The 19733-nt window shown below is 43.5% G+C and overlaps 1 protein-coding gene across 4 annotated transcripts in view; it reads right to left on the bottom strand.

The window, feature by feature from the left end:
• Nucleotides 1–472: 472 nt before the first annotated feature.
• The window catches only part of RBL1 (RB transcriptional corepressor like 1), a 28117-nt gene continuing 8856 nt past the window's right edge, over nt 473–19733 (bottom strand). For 2 of the 4 annotated variants that reach the window (XM_048321751.1, XM_048321753.1), the window contains 13 exons: nt 19074–19186; nt 18432–18535; nt 17751–17888; nt 16009–16173; nt 15701–15836; nt 11955–12221; nt 9656–9834; nt 7154–7330; nt 5676–5747; nt 5406–5490; nt 3439–3605; nt 2856–3020; nt 473–2616 (listed from right to left, as the gene is read on the bottom strand). In XM_048321751.1, coding sequence (XP_048177708.1) covers nt 2446–2616; nt 2856–3020; nt 3439–3605; nt 5406–5490; nt 5676–5747; nt 7154–7330; nt 9656–9834; nt 11955–12221; nt 15701–15836; nt 16009–16173; nt 17751–17888; nt 18432–18535; nt 19074–19186 — 1939 coding nt within the window. In that variant the 3' untranslated portion in view covers nt 473–2445. The remainder of the gene's footprint in view (nt 2617–2855; nt 3021–3438; nt 3606–5405; nt 5491–5675; nt 5748–7153; nt 7331–9655; nt 9835–11954; nt 12222–15700; nt 15837–16008; nt 16174–17750; nt 17889–18431; nt 18536–19073; nt 19187–19733) is intronic. The other 2 variants (XM_048321752.1, XM_048321754.1) reach the window with 2 other exon arrangements.

Raw genomic sequence — 19733 nt, 5'->3', positions numbered from 1 at the left:
GACAAAACCAGCATGACACCAGCTGGTACAGATCTGAACCTGTCCCAGGCTGGTTCTGAGACACATCTGGGAGGAAGGACCAGCACCTGGAGTTTATGCCTGCAGTGCTCAGAGGTTAACTAGGAGCCCATAGCTCAGCTCTGCTGGAGTCACGCCTGCCTCTGGGGGCACATCACCTGTCACTGCAGGGTTCTCTCCCTTTCGGTGTTTTTTTGGTGACTTCATGTAATACATTACTCACCTTCTCCCAGAATCCACACCATACTGAAGTACAATCAGTAAAGAAACCTCTGGAGGAAACTTCAGACAAAACACATGAAATATCATGAATTTAAACAGAAAAAAAATCCCAAAGAAATCTGAGGGAGCATAAAAATGATGGTCTTTGACATTACAGAAAATGCAGATAGAAGGCATTGTTTAATAAATTAGCACAGCAAAACAACAGGAGATACAGCAACACAGGTTAAAATACTTTTCAGTTGTTTATTATAAAATAGAGATTTACATGTGAAGGCACTTTGAAACCGTTACAAAATTTCCATGTAAGTTGTTGTAGCTGTTCAAGAAGCCCAAAATAGGTTTTAGATCACCTAAAAAGGTGAAAAATTCTGAACTGCATCCAGTTGTAGTATATTCATTTTGCTAATGAAGAAACACTACACCTAACAACAGTTAATCAGGATTTTGGCTCCATCAGTTGTCTACCATCAGAGAGGCAGTAACAGTGTGAGGAGCAGAGATGCCAGGAGATCTGCATGTGATATTGAATTAAAACCATGTCAATTCAACTCTCATCATACAATTCTATGGAAAGACTGATGCCATCGTGCCTGACCATACATTTCCTATCCAGAAACACTGCAATCCTTCACTTTTTATCTCAAAAACTGAAGACAGATATTAAAACTTGAATAAAATTAAAGGAAATTAAGAATCTACATTAAACCTCCTCCCATGCATGGCCATTTCCTCATACTGCAGCTCTCCATAGGCAAGCACCATTTTTTGAAAGTAAAGAAGTTCTTAAAAAAATCAAATATTCAAGTAGTTAATGAAACAAAAACAAGTCTGTAAACTTTCTACTCCTTGCTGAGTAGTGTCCCTGCACACCTACACTTAGTAATCAATTTCTCCTTCCCCACTGCTGGCTAGATTCATTAGCTGAGGCTGCCCAAAATCATGGCAGTGTTCTCCCCTGGAGACGTGGATCTCACAGCATGTACTAACCCACCCAGCCAATGGAGGGAACAGAGCCCCTCAAACAAGTCCTATGTAATTGTTGCTGGTTTTTTTTCTGTTCAGTTACACAGAAACCAAAAATTACAGTGCTGAGAAGTTTCTCTATTGCTCTAACCTTAAATACAATTACAAAATATGATCAAACTACTGATTTACAGTAATGAGTAAACCTTGACTTTTCTCCATTTTGGTAAAATAGACCCTACCAAATCCTCAGCGTTAAAAACTCAGTCACAAGAACTGGATGCTGGAATTTATACTTTTCCAGTGAATCCAAGCCTTCAACAGTTATAAACCCTCATACATACACATCTCCTTATGTGATGGGCTTACATTCAGTGTAGATACTACACAAGAGGCCAAAGGTCTTCAGGAAAATATAAAACAGAGATACAATTTGTTTAATGAATTTGTGCATTTGAACAGCTTTGAGATGGCCAAGCCCCAGCTGCTGATTTCAGCTGTATTTCCTCATGAGTGAGCTGCCATGCATATGAACAGCATCTAGGGCAGGCTGCTCTGTGGCTTCCAACATGGAACACCCACTGGCTCAAGAGAAAGGGAATTCAGGCTCACAGAACTGCATCTCAGTGCTTTACCAGAGTCCAACCTAAGTCACCACTATTTGTATTTTTAGATTATTGCCTTTGTTACTGCAAAAGCTGCCAGATCCATATCACAATCTACACTTTAACAGAAGTTCTGACAGTTCAAAACTGCTCAGCTCTTCCTGAAGCAAAATAATTAATTTCTTCTCCCTCCAGTTAATCCACAGTAAAATAATGCATAAAATTCCATATTCTTTTCAAATAAGGCACTTTGAAAGTTTCTTCTCCAAATACCAAAAGTTTGAGGAAACTTTACTCATTTCATTCATTTCTTTATTGCTCTTACTCCAACCATAAAACCAGTATTAGAAGCTGAGTTACACTCAGAACTCACGATGCTCCAAGTGAGGCTTGAGAACATCCAATATGGCTTTCACAGAACACTCTTTTGCTAAAACTGCTCAGTGTGGCCTTTGGGAATGAAGATCACTGGCATTTCCTGCATAACTCTAACTTTTTGTATCCTGTGGAAGTGAGGTGAAAGTTCAGTGTTAAAGGAACTTGGCAGTTGTCTATATACAAAACCAAGAAATAAATAGCACAACAGCTGTATCCATCTCCGTAACTTAGAGATCTCACAGAAAACAGACGTTTTTTAGTGATTTGCTCTTTCACTGACAACATCCTGCAGACGTTTTAGTAGAACATCTTCGTTTTCCTGGCAGAGTCGCTTCGTGGGCGATTCAGTGTCACTGTCAATTGTTATTGCTCGCTTCTTACTCCTGTGTTCACCTTGTTTTATCATATTGTTGATGTCCTTCAAACTCTGCGATCAATACAAAAATAGAGTTACTCTATTTCAAACTTGCTCTGTGTCTGAAATATCAGAGAACAGGTTATCCTGCACCTCTGAGTGATGGAGTCTACATACAGAATTCTACCTTTCACCCCAAAGTGAGAGACTATTCATTGTAACACATCAGAACTGCAGTACACCACATCCTAATTAAAAGACTAATTACCCTTTCTCAAACTGACTGCTTTCAGCCTTGTTTTTCTGTCTACCTTGGAAGGGCTGCCATTGAATTTGTAGAGCAGAGCAGTTCGAGGCGTGAGGCAGGCGCCGTTCTTGTGAGGTGACACGTACACGGAGTGCTGCTGGGAGATGCGCCGGGGAGACACCGGCTGCTGCCGGATGCTGGGGAACGGCGACAGCGGCGGCGCTTCCATCTGCAAGAGAGGACACACCTGCACAGCAGCTCAATCGAACACGCCTGAGGGCAGGAACTTCACAGAAGGAAAGATTAATACACTTCCAGATCTTCTTTAGAATATTTTGTTTTGTTACAGTGAAACAACAGATCAAGTATCGATCAAACAACAGAAATGATTTTCCAGATGCCTTACACACATAGTCCACAGGCATTTGAGCAAATAGGTGTTGCATCAATGTAAAGAAGCTGGAACTGGGTTTGCAAACTGAGCAGCATCTGCATTTGTCCTCTTGAAAGGCTGTTAAAGCAAGTGTTCATATCCTTACCTGAAGCTATCTGACATGACCCACACCAGGTGACAAGACAAAGTTATTGACATACGTTTAACTGCCATGAAAGATGACTCTGCGAGTTATTAATTCCAAAATACTTACCACATGATCCTGGTTTGTGATATCATACTTCAGTGCAAATGACTTTACTCTTCCTACGTAGACTGCGTTATAGAATTTAATAAGATCTCCTCTCTCCTCTGTTTCTGACTCACTCGAGTTCTCTGCTGCAGATCGTCCCGAGGAGCTGCCAGCTTTCACAGATGAGTCTATCAATAAGAGAGCTTCAGATTTCAAAACTACAGCATTGGCAAACCGGGCACTTCAGAGTTGAACTTACGATGTCCAGCTGGCAAGAACTTGTCCATAAATTGACCAGTCAATGAGAGGAATTCAAGAAATGTGCTTGAGCCAGGACCAGAGTGTGCTGCAGGTGGTTATGAACATCAGCAGGAGCTACCAATCGCTCTGAGCAGGCTTGTGGGTTATGGCTAAAAAGGCCAGTATCAACCTTTATTCCAAATTCAGAAATAGCTGTAGCAAGAAACTGTAGCACAGCTGACCCCTTTTTCCATGCTTATTTTGGGAAGTGGTATAAAGCCATTACTTGCTCTTAATACTAAGTTTTAAGCAGTATGACAGCTCCCAGCTTTTGGCTTCTGTGAAAGTCTCTAGTGATCAGCTAGCAAAGAACAATTTGGTGCTCAACTCAGATCTGCACCAAGGAAGTCATGACACCATTTGTTCAGGAATATTCTGTTAAGTGGGAAAAGCTGCAGCCATACAGCAAGTGGATTTCTGTTAATGTTTGCTCTCCCCTAATTAAGCTGAAGTGCTACTGAATACAACCTTCTATGTCTCCTCCAGACTTGCTGGCTGCCAAGTAAAACAGAGCAGCACACAATAAAGTCTCTGGCCATCAGTGCACTGAGACAAACATCAAAAGCTCCAGCTGACACCCATAAGTGACTCTTTTGTCCGTTTGCCTTCCTTCTCTCACAACACAAGCACAGCTCCTGTGAACTGGTGTCAAAAGAGCAGGAGTTAATTAAGAAGACAAGAGTCCATAAACTGAAGAAAGTCTGGTAGGAAAAGCCACTGAAGAACTTTGTAACCAAGTACATTTGTCTGACAAAATACCAGAGCCCAGTGTCACTTCAGATATTCCAAGACATCCAGTAACCGTAGAGGTGTTACACAGAATTCAGATGAGATCAGCACTTTCCTGGACCCTGGTAGAATCCTCAACAGGCCTTTAAAATGGCTCTAATACTCATTAAGGCAGATGAATCCCACCCACTGGGAATTTACCACAAAGAACAAACTAAATTCCACGTGTGTCCTGGCTGCAGATCTGCTCATGGGTTCATGTGTGATCTCCTCTGCTCATGGGCTCATGTATGATTTCCTCTGCTCATGGGCTCATGTGTGATCTGCTCTGCTCATGGGCTCATGTGTGATCTGCTCTGCTCATGGTTTCATACATGGGCTCGTGATCTCTCACTTTCCTGACATGTCATTCAAAACAGCCATAGCACAATTCTCATGTTTTTCTCAAATACTACTCTCATCCCCTTTCTTCTCTAACCCAGAGCAAAGAAAACATTACCTATTTAAAAGAAACCTGAATGTAAGAAAATGGTGGTCCTGGAGAGTTACCATTTTTATTTTCTGAAACAAGTTCTCCCTAAGTCTTCAGAATAGGTGATATTAAAAAAAACCCACCATAATATTCCAGGTACTGTTTATCTTCATTCTTCTTTGTTATCAGTGTTGCTGTCCAAGAAGAACTACAGTATCACTGACATACTAAGAAAATACTTCAACTCTGAGCAACCAAATTTAAGTAAATGAAATTAAACATTCTTTCCAACTAGGAAGTGTATTTTCCATATCTAATACACAGGAGAGCTACTGACAAGATGGTTTCTTTTTCAACAATACATTTATTTTTGTTTAATATACTTAAAACTGTAAAACTTGCTCCATTTCTTAATACTTGACAGTTCAGTTCTTTAAAAGCCCCCAAGCATGTTATTGAAAAGAGCAGATTCCTTTGCTGTACTCACCTTCTGTCATCTCCATATCTGGGTTTCCATTTTTGTCCAATGGGACATCACCAGAAGTATTTCTCAACAAGACACTCCTATAAACCTACAAGACATCAGGGAAAAACACTCTTATCAAGGAAAGCAAGGAAGTCAGGAGACTAGATGAAATCAAACTGAACAGGAACGAGTATTACACTGCAGAGGATTTGACTTTCCTCTTATGAGCACAAACACTTCAAAAGCCACCCATGAGCTTTACAGAAAGTAAATGCAATGCTCTTGACTTACATGGCTGTTTGCTTGTGGCTGATTTCTGTAACTTTTCATTATGTCCTGAAAAGTTCTTTCCTCTTTGGTTACCTGGAAAAGAAAAGGCTGTTGAAGACCAAGCGCAAGCATGAAGGCCAGGCTGCTCAGGTCCAGTATGCAGCTTTTTGATTAATATTACTATGGATACATAATTTTAAAATTTATCTCTGGTGATGAAGAGTATGAAAACACCAAGGATTTTTCTTGTTCAGGAATTCCTTGCTTCTTAGCTACTAAAGCTTTTTATTGCTTATGATGCTTTCCAGACCCTTCTTCCAGTGACACTTAAAATTAAAGAAAGGAAATATTATAAAGTCAAAAATGCCTTTTGTGAATTTGGAAACTGGATCCCTTAACTATTCTAAACAGAAAGTGGGGAAATCCTGAATCAGACATTAGGCAGGTATGTACACACATGCAATTTCACCTTGCTTTTTTATTTCAAAATAGCTCATTTGTTAAAGTGCTTCATTTTCAGCCATACATTTGTCATTTTAAGAGCAGACAAACAACAGATTTTGTAGTAGGAGCCAGGTGACAATGTATCAGTGTCTCTGGCTAAGCTGTCAGGTCTCACACTGCACTGGAGACAGCATTCAAAAGCCTGTGTTATAAAAAACCTCAAAACAAATGACAAATTACATGATAAAATACAGAGCACTGACTATTCAGTGCTTTGCTATCAGCATTGACATCAGGTGAGCCTAACCCATGCTGCAGTTAAGAGGACAGGTAGTCACAATTTAAACATCAGTGTCCCTCCACACATAGTGCTCCTCTTCATTTGTCTGCCCTCAAGAAAAGGTAATCCAGCCTCAATGGAATAATTTCACCCTCAAAACTTTTGTGTCTGAATTAGGCTTGATGGACACTGTAATCATCAGCTCAAATTTGAGTCAAACCAATAGTCCAGTTTCATAGTCCAGTTTCACACCACCTTAAATTAAAGCTGGCAAATGGAATAAGAAATGAAGTACAAGTAACAGGCAACCACCTCAATTCCTCAGCCTGAATCATCAAAAGCTAAGAGAATTTTTGGGGAATAGAAACCTTCCTAAATACAGTTGCTCCTGCAAATTTCTGCACCTGCCTAATTCCTTAACTGTAATGGAGTTTTTAGTTCAGGTTATACAGATTGTCAAGATGACAAACGGGACAGAAAACAAATACAGGGCAATAAGACCACACAGTGCTTTGCCTGTGTCAACCAGTGCTCACTGTGAATGCACTTGAGAAGAGAAGAAAAACTGTCAATAATTTCCATCAACAAGCCAGTGAGCTAAGATATGCAAAACAAGGGAAAAGCCATCCTGGGACTTCATCCACTTCTTCGAAGGAGCTTCCCCTTCCCTCCAGTAATATAACATGAATGAATCAGTCAAACTGTAAATGCTCAACACACCTGATGCTTTCAACTGAACATAAAATTCCATTAATTTCTTAAAACTGCGTGTTACCTTCGCCATGATATAAAAAGCACAGAGGAGGAGCTGGTCCAAATGTCTGTCTTTCATAAGATCAGCACAATGAACCAACGTGAACTCAAAGCACGTCCATATCTTCCTGCGCAAGTCATTGGAAACATCCAGCTTTAAGCACAGATCGCGCAAGCGCACACTTGCCAGATGATACACCTGGAAGGAAAGGACACACAGGAAAGAGCGAAGCCAAACAAGCTTATCCAGGCCTGCAGAAATAAAAGACCTCAAAGCAGAGCTGTTCTCTAAGGGTCACAAAGATAATTAGAGGGAAGGAACACCTCTCCCACGAGAGAGGTCTGGGAGGGTGGAGGTTGTTCAGCCTGGAGAAGAGAAGGCTCCAGAGAGGCCTCAGAGCCTCTTCCACCACCTAAAGGGGCTCTAGAAGAGCTGGAGAGGGACTTGGAACAAGGACTTGGAGTGCCAATGGCTTCCCACTGCCAGAGGGCAGGGTTAGATGGGACATTGGGAGGGAATCCTTCCCTGTGAGGGCAGTAAGGCCCTGGCACAGGGTGCCCAGAGAAGCTGTGGCTGCCTCATCCCTGCAAGTGTCCAAGGCTAAACTGGATGGGGCTTGGTCTAATGGAAGGTGTCCCTACCCATGACAGGGGGGGGGAATGATTTGATCTTTTAGGTCCCTTCCAACCAAAACCATTCTGGAATTCTGGGATTCAAGGACTAAGTTGTCCACTCTTCAGTTGTTGAATCTCTAATCTTTACAGAAAATCCACCTAAAAACATTATGCCTAGAGCTTCTATACCATGATGCCTTTTTCCTGGTCTTAAAATCAAGAGGCATACACGGTTAGAAGGGGAAAAGGGATTTTACCTTGGTATTTATTTTTAAGGATCCTTAGGTGTACACGTCCAGGTCATGTGCATCGAGATGTACCCCACCGAGTCTTTCCCTGTGTCTCTGTGTCTCTCTCCTCCCGTGTGTTTCCGTGTGTGTGTGTGTGTCCCCCCAACATTGGGTATAACATTATAGGCTTTTCTAATTAGCATATCTATCAAAGATTCCCCAATGAGAGGTTCAAGTGAGCTCCCCCTCCCCAAGGAACCTTCCCCTGGATGGTTCTATCTTGGTTTACAGAATATGTTCTGGAGAGGACCTTGGGGTCTGGGGCACACTGATCCCTGGCTACGAAGCTTCTAAGATGTTTAGTCTCTTAGCTTGACAAACAAGTCCAAGAATGTAGGCAAAAAAGCACTAGGAATACAGAAGCTGTAAAAAGGTATAACAGGGGTATAAAAGAAAAAGGCAAAAATCTTCATGGCATCAACCATATCCCTCACTAACTATTTAGGCACTTCCTTTATGCTGGAAAGCAGGAAGGGGTAGTGTCATTTTCACTTTCTCTACTCAACAGAAGCAAGAAAAGAGAGTAGGGAAAAACTGTAATTGTGAGTCTGATGATCACTGTAAATGGAAGGTCGAAATTTAAAAACGTAAAGTCAAGGTTTTAGTTCTACCTCATAACTAAGAGGAATATGTTACCTATGACATGGTTAGTCAAAGACCTGAAGTACTCCCCAGCTGAGAGTAAAACTTCCAAAATGCAACGCTCTCTACTGGCAGGTGGCTAATCAGTTCTTAATCCTTTCTCAGAGAAACAGCCTGTACTGGCAAAACTAAAGAACCAGTAGTTCAGACAAAGGAGGTGGCTTACAAGTGTTTCCAGAAATTATTTTTTGTATTTAGATGTACCTTAAAGATTGTTCATTGTAGAATTTCTTAAGTTGTATTGTAATACAGATACCCTCAAAGGGGAAAACCTCTGGAAATGACTTCTCTAGTAAGAAAATAACAGCAAAAAAAATCTAATATTTTTGAGAGAGATTAGTTTAGGGATCTATTCTTTGCAGCCATCCAGACCAAGTTATCCTGCCTCCTCCAAAGACCCCTCACACAATTCACACTGAAAACAAAAGCAACTAGGAGCCATCTGAAGCTTCTCTGAAGCACACCCAGTTCTTAATTTAACCTTTAAATCCTGCAATACTTCAAACTCATTCTTTCTAGAAACCTTTAGCTACTGTGTTATTCATCACTGCTTTCTGAGCCCCCAGCCCAGCAAGACCAGCACTGCCGGGCAGACTTAGAAGTGGCAAAAGAGAATCTCCAGATGCCAGATCCACAGCAGTGCAGCTTTGAATGAGCAAGACACAGGAGAATCATCTCATGTGAGGTATGTCTAACCCTTGCAAATACAGGGACATGAAAACAGCCAAGAGAAGTAAAATCTACCAGTATGCCTTTGATATTTATTTACAGAAGCTCCTAATTAAAAAGAAAAAAAAAATCTCATGGGTGGAAAGAGGAAAACTGGACTCTCTGCAACACTCAACATCTTTTCCCTTCTTCTTCAAGGTATATAAGAACTACATGGGCCAAGGGAAAGGCACATGAAGACTGAAAGGTAATGGGAGCTGGACAGGGAAGGCAGAAGTACAGCACCACTTCTGAGTAAGGACACTCACCTTCCTGTAGAACAGTGCCAAGGAGCCTGTTCTCTTCGGTTTGCTGGCTGCTGGCAGCTGCACTTCTTGTGCTTTGTTCCCAGGAGGGTGGCAGGGAGCCTGGGCATCCACTTTACATGGCTGGCCTAAATTAATGGAAATGGGGATCAAGGTGATCCCACCCATGTCATTTGCAATACCTGGAGAGGACACACACACCCAGAAATAAACTGGTTGCTCTCCTCATGCTGCAGAGCCAAACAGCAAATCAAACTCATTTATGAACATTTGATACTAAAGACATTTCATCCTCTATATTACAGTCTAAAAAGACTCTGTCCCTCAGAGTCTTCAGAAATGGTAAAAATTACATTTCTGGTAAGGTTTCAAAGGTGACTCTGAATGTGAATGATCTTTTCTAAAGGTCATCTGAAAGCACGAAGTTTACAAGAAACCACAATTTCTGTACTTGGTTTTCCACTCTTTTGGGGGAAGGTGGGCATTCTTCTTCTTCTTCAAACCTGACAGCATATCCTACACAGTCCTCATTAGTTTCCTCAGTAATCGAATTCTCTGGCTGAAAATCTCCTTAAACATGAGACATGCAGAGATTTCTTTTCATCTTTAACTGTAGACCAGATTTTTAAATTAAGAAATGGCTATAAACTCATTGCTCATGCATCATTTTCAGAAATATTCAAGCATCACCCAACTTCAACAAAACAGAAGTCACAAAGTATTTTGCTAATGTTAACATGTAACCCTTATCCAGAAGTTCCAGAGCCTTTTGAGATTATAACAGACCAAATTAAGACAAATTGCAGTAAATCATTATTGGAGCTGAGAACCAAAATACTGCTTAATGTGTGAGGTATAACTGGAAGGAGCACAAACTCCGTGAACTTTTCTTCAAGAGGAGAAATCCTCAGTGTGCTTGCCAGGGATCAGATGTCTCCAAGGAGATGACATCAATATAAACTTAAGCTTTTTTGTTGTTGCTGGAGGTTAGGATTGCTCCTTTTGTTTTCTTTCTCTCAGGGAATTTTCTCCCGTAAGTTCCCAAGAGACAATAACGACCAGTACTTACGAGAGAGAAAAGAAGTTGCAAAGATTGAGGGGAAAGGTGCAGCTGGCTACTCTCTTTACCTGGGAGCTTTTCTCTTTGGAAGGGAAAAGGTACCGTGAGATTTTGGCTCAGTGGTGAGGGGCTGGGCTCAGCTCCTTGCCCTCTCTTGCTGTTGGCTTCGGAGGAGGACGGTCGAGCTGCTGTGTACTGGGGGAGAATTCACTGCTGCCACCAGAGCCCAGCCCTGTACTGCTTCTCCTGCCATGGGTGAGCCTTTGCTAGTGAGACCAGCCATTGAACTGGGACCTTACTGGTACCCTGCCTCACCAGAAAGGACCCTTGCCATCTGTTTGGGTTCCTCAGTGGAAAAGACCCCGACCTCGACCCCCTCCCCGTTCCCGGAGAGCGCATCTCCTGGCTGCGTGCGGCAGCTGCTTTGGGAGCCCGCCTGCCGCTGCCGGGCCCCGCTGCTTTCTGCCGCTGCTCCGGCTCTTTCAGTGCACGTTAACCCGACCCCCCGTGCCCGCCGGGACACCCCGCGGCTCCTGCTACGGCTGTGGAATTTTCTGCTACACTTTGTCTGCCACCCGGGTGCGCCCGGCTCCGCTGCGGCAGCCGCCGCTCCGAGGTTCCTGCTGCGCTCCATTCCGGCTCCCGAGCGGCACCCGAGGGGCCCGGCTGCCCCTGGGGCTTTGCCAAGGAAGCCCCTTTTCCATCCCTCCCGCCGGCCCGGCCGCCATCACCGCGTGCAGAGGCGGCCGAGCTGGCGCCACAGCGCCCCCTGCAGGCGCGGGGGAATCCCCGCAGCCGCCCTGCCCGGCCGGGAGCCACCAGCGCCCCTGGCGGCCGCGAGCGGAGCTGCACCGAGGGGAAAGGGCCTGCGGCCGGGAGAGGCCGGCCCTGGGCTCTGCTGCTGCTCGTTGGTGCTGCCGGCGCTGCTGTTTGTGTGCCTTGGCACCCACACACACACCAGCAAAGAGCTGCTACTCCTTCTCCCGTAGCTCTGCCTGAAAGCCCCTTCATTTCAAAGTGATCATAATTTGGAGGGAAGGGGGTCACATTTTCCATTCCAACGGAGGTTCCCGCCTTCCTTGGCAGACACCTGTCCTTCAAACCAAGATAGTTGTTGTTGACAAAGTAACTGTTTTTTTAAAAAGAAAAAGCAATACATGTTCAAGATGCATGGTTGGTCTAAGCCTATCTTAAGAGCAAGGAAAACATCTAGTAGGGAAGAAAAACACCAGTAATTCTTACCATGCAGTGGGATAGTGACCTTCTGTCCTGCTTTTCCTGGTCCTGTAGCAGTTGTTATGGTCAACACTGTCTGGCCAGGAGACGCTGACGTGTTTTCAGTACCAATGCTTGACGCTGGAGCAATTGTCAGCTTAGTTCCTTTCGTTACGATTTTTTCCATCTGCATTTCTTTGGGGCTGTCATCTCCAAAGAGCCTTCTCTTAGCACTTCCAGCTGTAGGAGAACTGTAGCGCTCGTGAACGGAGATTGGAGACAATGGCTGCATATCTGGCATGTCAAGGAAGAAAAAATAAACCCAACAAAACCTTAACAACAGCAGCTTAATGGGAATACTTCTGCAGAGAAGGGGAAAGGCCACCTTCCAACTTGTATTGGGTTGACCCTGAGTTGATGGACAGTCTTTTAGACCAATGACGCTTCTCACAATTTACATATTTAAACCGCACGGAAAGGCGGGACTTCCCCTTTTTGTCCGAGCTCGCCTGCTGGAAGGTGGGGGGGCTCCGAGCCTCCCGGACCCATCGGGCCGGGCCGGGGCCACTGCCCCTTCCCCCCTTTCCCAACGCTGCAGCACAGACCCTGGATCACTGCGGGGGGACTGTCCCAGAGCCGCAGGCAGCTAAAACCAGCCATGGACTGCTCACAGCTAAACCCATCCAGCGCGGCTTCTGGGGACAGGCGGGTCCCTCTCCTCTCCATGCGGAGCCGGCGGAGCCAGCGGGAGCCGGCAGAGCCTCCTGTCTGCAGCCAGCACACTTCGTGCTGAACTGAAGAGGACACCACGCAGCCAGCAGCACAGAGGGAGCGAGGCTTTCCCCACCATAAAGCCTGAACAAGAACACTCTTCAACACGGCGGCGTCAGAGTCAGAGAGAAAGAGAAAATGAGTGACGTGGGACAAAGCTGAAAATGGTGACGGGAGAAAAGAGGGCGGTGCCGCGATTCTTGCGCGGAGCTTAAAAAACCTTCTTACATGCCATGGTAAGAAACTGTAATACCACAAACTGTTTGTCTCTTTAATCCATTTTGAAGAACATGGGGGGATGGAGCATCCTCGTGTGGCCTGTGACGATTGTGAAGAGTGCCTATGCCAGGTTATATAGAAGTAGTAAGAGGCTGTTAGAGACTTGTGAAGAAAAGCCTTTGTGTGCAGGCCAAAATAACTTATCCTTAAAAAGATTAATAACCCCATGTGATGGCTCATGTTTTGCAGTGTGAAGGAACTGTGAGATTTTTCATGGGAGAGATGTTTTACACACAGCAGATTGTTTGCTTCCGCGCGGGTCTGCTGTTAGTAGCAGTTTGGGAACCACATGCAACTGAAGAAAACCCTTTTTCCTTAAGCATAAGAAAGAGACTTATCAAGAACTGGAACACTGACTAAAATCCCATGTTCTGTTATCCTTTGTGTGAGCTGGGTAAAAGGAGAGAAGTGCTGGAAAGTGGGGGGGGGAGGGATTTGCTTTAATTTTTTTGTTATTTTCTCTTTACTTTTAATTCTATTAGTAATAAAATTCTTTCATTGTACTGCAACTGTTTAAGGTTTGTGCCTGCTTTACTTTTCTCTTAATTCTTATTTCACAGAAGGAAAAGAAGTAAGTAATTAATATTTTGAACCAAAACCACTACACAACTTGTCCTGGGTTGCAGTGTATTCTATTACCATCCCCATCAGCTGTTGAAATCAGGTGGGGCAGCGTTTCCTTGCCTCCTCCCCCCAGACTATCTTTCTGTTAATTGCCCATCATTGTCCTGCCGAATGACTCAGAGATAACTCCCTCTGGACTATCTTCTGTTAATGAGCCTAATCAACACTTTGCCTCATGACTCATTACCCCATTTTGAGATGCTCCACCCAGAGGGAGGAACCAAGCGTCCCATCCTGGATATAATCTGAGGCTGAACACCAGAGACACCGGCTTCCCACTGGATTTCCAGAGGACAGGAGCTACACAGCCACCACTGGACTTCCTGAGGAAGAGCAGACTGTTTCACTACAGGATCACTGCTTCAGAGGACTGCAGCCACCGTTCTACCAGACTGCTACCACCACTGTGCCTAACAGGGTGTCAGGTTGTACCTTGACTCTGTCAGTTTGACAGTGTTTTCTTTTACCTTTTTTTCCCCTTTTCTTTAATTTCCATTAAATTGTTATTCTGACTTGGTGCCTCCCACTGGTTTGTTTTCAAACTAGCACACAACTACACCACCAGAGATCACTTGTAGCTCAGGCCTGCTCTCAGAGTTCACTGTTCTGAAGTGATAAGAACAATATCTACAGTCTGACTGACTCCTTTTATTTTGGGGTCACCCCACACGGCACAGTTCTGCCATCAAGTATCACATGGAAGCTGAGCAGCCACTCTGATCCACAGGGACTGAGGAACACGCAGGATCACAGGTACTCACTCCAGTCAGCTTAGCAATCAGTAATATTTGCAAGCATTACTCCTGTGAACACATTCCTCTACAGGAACCCTGCCCACATCCCTTGGACATGCTGTCTTCCCTGTGCTCTGGCTTTCAAACTCCCTCTAAACCGACCTCAGTCAGTTGACCCCACCCTCACACACCCCCAGTTCCTCTCAGGCTTTTCTGTTGCTTTCAAACATTTACTCCAGTAGTAAGCCTGAAGTACACAGCACTAATGTACAGGCTTCTGTTCACAGGCTTTTTGCATTTCTGCTGCAGTCTGTGACAATACCAGAGACAACAGTTTCCTATTTCCCATGAATCAGAAACTGTCTGGATAACTGGCCAGGTAAGACTGATTGGAGACCTTACTTCCAACTCTGCCAAGATGATTCTCTTGGTACCAAAGACAAATAAACATTTCCTATCCCCACCACTCTCCAACTGAATTTAGGAGAAGCCTCTAGTACCAGATCCTCATATACAAGGCTGTGTCTCACACAGCCTTCCCCATATATGACACCATCTCCAATCTGGTTCCTCTTCCATCAAACAGGGAACCCTAACACTTACAGCAACTGCTTGTACATCTCCTTCCTAAGGAGTATTTTAAAAAACACCAAACAGTCTTGTTTGTTGCCAGAAAAACACCGAAAGAGACAACATTGCACAACCCATCAGTCCATGGTGCACCTGCAAGAACATACGGACCAGTGTCTGTGATACAATGAAAGCAGCAAGTCCTAACTGGAGAAGCATGCAAAGGAAACAGCAGAGCTGGCACTGCTTCTGCACCCTCAGTGTCAGGAGACAGTTCTGTGTGAGATCCAGGAATCTGCAAAGAGCAGTTCTTCAGAGGACAGAACACTGCAGGCAAAGCATTGTCCTCCACCCCTGCACAAAAACAGTTCTGTAGGAAGCAGGAATAAATGTAGTTTTATCATGCCATTAAAAAAAAGTCACCTAAAATCCAGTCAAACCCACTGAGAATAAACAAACAGAAAGCAAAAAAAAAAAAAAAAGAGCCTGGAAAAATCCAAACATCAATGGACAGTAAGTGATTAGATGACAACCTGCCTCAGAGTAAGGTCACCCTGGCATCAAACCAGCAGCAAAATCTGCTCCAGTCCAGAAGGGAAGCACCATCACCACTGTCTGCTGCCAGTGAGTCACAGCACTGGTTTGACTGGGTGCATCTAGACATTTCCTTGATCAAATAAGGGACTTCACAATTCCAAATGCTCAATTCAGATTCAAGGTTGCTTTTTGCAACTACAAAGAAGTTTAAAACCCCAAATTCACAGATTCAAGTAATATCAGAAGCCTTGAACATACCTCGTCTTAAACTCCCACCAAGATCTGTTCGAACCTCTTTCACTCGAGGATGAATTATGGGAGATAATGGCATCATAGGCAAGTGCCCAAGCCCACTTCCTCCATTGCTGGCTTCAAAATTACTGGGAAATATTACCTGGGAAATAAGAAATGTCAGGGTAAGATAACAAATTAATTTCCCTTCTTTGTGACATCTATTAATAGAAGATTTTCTGCAGTAATGGGCTCATTTGAACAGTTTTCTGTATAAAACAACAAGTGAGAAAAAGAACATGAATTTCCTAGTAACAGGAAGACAGATCACATACTTCTTCACAGGTTGGGACTTTGTTTTCTGAGGCCTCAAGTGCATTCCAGAGTGCCGAGTTCCGAGTCCAGGCCAGACTCTCCAGAATCTGCTCCTCGATGCTGTTGAGGTGCTTCACCATGTCTCTGGAAAGTCCTTCCTCAGACCGAATCAGCACTTCAATAACCTGATGGCAATGACACACACACAGAGCAATGTCACATCACTCATGTTTAACACCATCAAACTGTTAGTTATTTCAGGCTCCTGTTCAAAACATCAACACACAGTGCTCCAGCCTCCTCCTCGCATCTTCATCTTCCCCAACCCTCCTCTGGTCCATCATTTTTTTAACCCCCTTTCCCAAAGCAACCCAGGAGCTGGAAGAGGACAGCAGATATGCCATCAGTGCAGAACAATCCACTCCAGGAGTTTTTAGGGTCCTCTCTCACCACTTCTAACTGTGCACAAGTGAAAGCACTGGGCACACGCAGCACTGACCTGGGAGATGTGAACAGGTACAGCTGCTCAGCAGGGAACGTGACAGCCCCAGCATTCCAGCTCTCCTTCCTCTCAAACAAGCAGCCCATGAGGAGCTGAAAACCACTGCTTAAAGTTTAATTTAAGAAGCACTCAGAACCCTTAAACATGGACAAACGGGGGTTGAACAGAGTTGACCAATCCCCTGCAGTATCACACTCCAGCACAAGAGCCACTCTGGGTTATTCCTACCAGAGGAGCATTCAGCCTGTTTTTCTAAAGCTTCAGAGATGGAAATGCCATAAAACTTCCCTGGAAGATCTACTGATACATTTAGTTATTCCTGCTACAGAAACTACACCCAGAGAACAAAGTTACAAATATCACACAAGTCTCTCTTGTGTGAGGCCTTTGAGAGGGCAACTTTTGTCCAAATAAGCGTGCTGCAAGGATACTGAACAGCTGAGAAAATTCAAATCAAACATAAATATGCTGCACAAAGTTGCATGTGCACCAGTTTTGATGGAGGCTACCAACAGCCACAGCAATATTGACAGATTTGTTACAGCTCCAGTACTGCCCTACAGCTGAGGAGTAAAGGAAAAAGGAAGGACAGACTATGAACCAGCTTTTCCAAAGGCTTCCATTTTTTGGTCGCTGTCATCTAAACAGAACTACTCGATTTATTCAGGACTAACCCCAGTAAGCTGCTAGGAATCCAGCAAAAACTGGAGGCATATGGATAGGTGATAAAAGGATTGAAGTAGTCAAAAAACAAGTTACACTGGAGATGGGGGAAATACGGTTAAATAAAGAACAAAACCAGAGAACATCCTGGAAAAGATATTCTGCATTCTATTACATAAAGAAAAACCCCCAAACTTAGCAAAAGCAAGCCTGTGATAAGTAGTAGCAGCCAAAGGCAACATTTCAGAGCTGTATCTGCTATTTCAGAACTACATTGCAGTCAATAAATATAAATATCAACAAAATATATGCTTGAATGCTTTAGCCTAGTAAAAGCTCATCAGCAGTATGTTACAGATCAGTACCATTTACAAAATGGGGTTTTTTGCTTTGTATTTCAGCTTCAGCTCTGGCATTACACCTTCCAAGTAATACATTTCAGGACAGCCAGAATTTAGAATAGGCCTAATGCATAGTTAATATCAGTCCTTGTTTTACCTCTTTCCCTAGGGAGGAAGAGCATCATTCTCTACGAGTCTCCATGCAGTAATGTGCCATTTTTAATACAGATCCTGTCCTGAGCCAATGTTTATTTACCTTATAGAAATAGAATGGCCTGAGGTCAAGAACTTCAATGATCCAGGGAAAGGTGCGAGGGGAGCTGTAAGCAAAGAGCACAATCTCCAAGCAGCATGCCAGGAGGGAGCGGTGAAAGAGATCCTGTTCCAGCAGAGCCTGGAGAGATCACAGAAAATGGCACTGGCCTCAGGTTTGGGAAACAGCAGCTGGAATTTTGTGGCACTAACATTACACAGCTTATTGTTGGAAAGAAGTTGGCTTCTTCTCCCATCTACCACCTCTTTTTCACAGGGAAGTTGAGGAGACCAGAAGTAGAGTAACACCACCAGAACTATCAATTTTGCATGCTGTGGACAAATGAACTGGCCTCCTTGTTGTGCCTCATAAAGCAGAGCAAATGCAGTGCTGTCAAACATGAAGTACTGATACTGTTCATTGGATAAAGAAGAGAATAAAAGTTATCTGTCCAAAAAGTTGTGATTCTAGAAGGCAGCACAAATTCAGATGTTTAGTTATGACAGTTATACTAGTTTAAATAATAGGAAAAAAGACATTTTGGCAGCTTCCATGTATTTCCCCGTTTTAGCATTAACAACATACACAGAGTGCTTTACAGTGCTTTGTTCTGGAACTGCCTGAAGATAACTCCAAGAAACAGTCACAAAAAGTGTTCTACTCTTTCACTGGTTCTTTACTTACAGTCAGATCCTTCCCATGCAGTCTCCGTGTTTCTTGCACCATTATGGTCTCCAAGATTTTATAGTACAAGATCTCTGCCAGTTTTAATCTGTTTACAGCAAAATCTGAAATTTAAAACCAACGGAGATGAAGTCCAATGCCACTGGTACAAAAGGTGTTAAGACTAAACTGACCAGCACCTGTCCTCATCCAAAATAATAGTGCATGTGTGTATGTACAGACTTTGCAAACAAACAAAAAGTTCAGAAATCCACTAGTCTGAAGCACAGCATGAAATTCCATAAATATTTTAAAGGATTATTTATTGTAATATTTCTTGTGATGTAATTTTGCCATAATAATTTACCTATTTGCTTTCATTTTCCTTTAAATTTTAAAGCTAATGAGAATGCAAGTTTACACTTGTTAAGAGTTGCTTTTCCATGACTTCTTGGTTATCCCAGTTTGAACTGCAGCCTTAGGTTTACTCTTCCATAAATTTTTATTCTTTACAGTGTACTGTTTGACAGCAGCAGTTTTCTGTTTGGGTGTATCCTGGGATAAAACCAGCTCCACTACATTAAATACAGAGAACAGTAGAGGTATGCATTCTGTTTGCCCTGGTTTAGCATTTTGAAACACCCCATGCCTTTCACTCCATACCTATGTGAGATCCTGGCTGCTCATCTGTTGACTGAGTGTACCTGCAACAGAAGGTCTCACCGATTTCCTTCACCCTGCTCATGATGCTTTCCATGGGGCTGCGGGCACAAGACCTGAAGCCAAAGGCAAAGAAAGCCTTGTTTGTATAAATTAATATCCAGTTAAAAAGAATAAATATGAAGAAACAACAACAACCATAAAACCAAAATATAATGACAAGCCAATTATACTGAGCATTCCTCATCAGCAATAACCTGTATTACACAGACAAAGGAAAACATAAAACATACACAAGTATTGTGTCCTCTCTTCCTAACAGGGCCAGGGGGGATATGCAGATCTTGGAACAAACATGGGAGAAAGCAACAACAACAGCAGTACAGTGAGGAGAAAGATGAACCTGCCAGGAGCAAGGCAGTGGTAAGGATGCCACAACAGGCACCCAAGCAACCAAAGGCACCCATGAGACCACACAGGCCAGGCTCAGTTTGAGGGAGTGCAGAAAAGCTCAGAGGCAAGAGGCAGCAGCATCTTCCCATTTCCTACCAGGACTGAGAGAACTGATGAACTCCACATTGTCCCTGTCATAAAAAAGGGCCAGAGTATCTCTGTCTGGAGATGCTCTTTCTGAATGCTTCTGAATTTTCTAGCAACTCTGTT

The sequence above is a fragment of the Corvus hawaiiensis genome, chromosome 17, assembly GCF_020740725.1.
Source record: "Corvus hawaiiensis isolate bCorHaw1 chromosome 17, bCorHaw1.pri.cur, whole genome shotgun sequence".
Lineage (NCBI taxonomy): Eukaryota > Metazoa > Chordata > Aves > Passeriformes > Corvidae > Corvus > Corvus hawaiiensis.
Note: the sequence above shows the minus strand (reverse complement) of the source record. Positions and strands in the feature narration are given on the sequence as shown.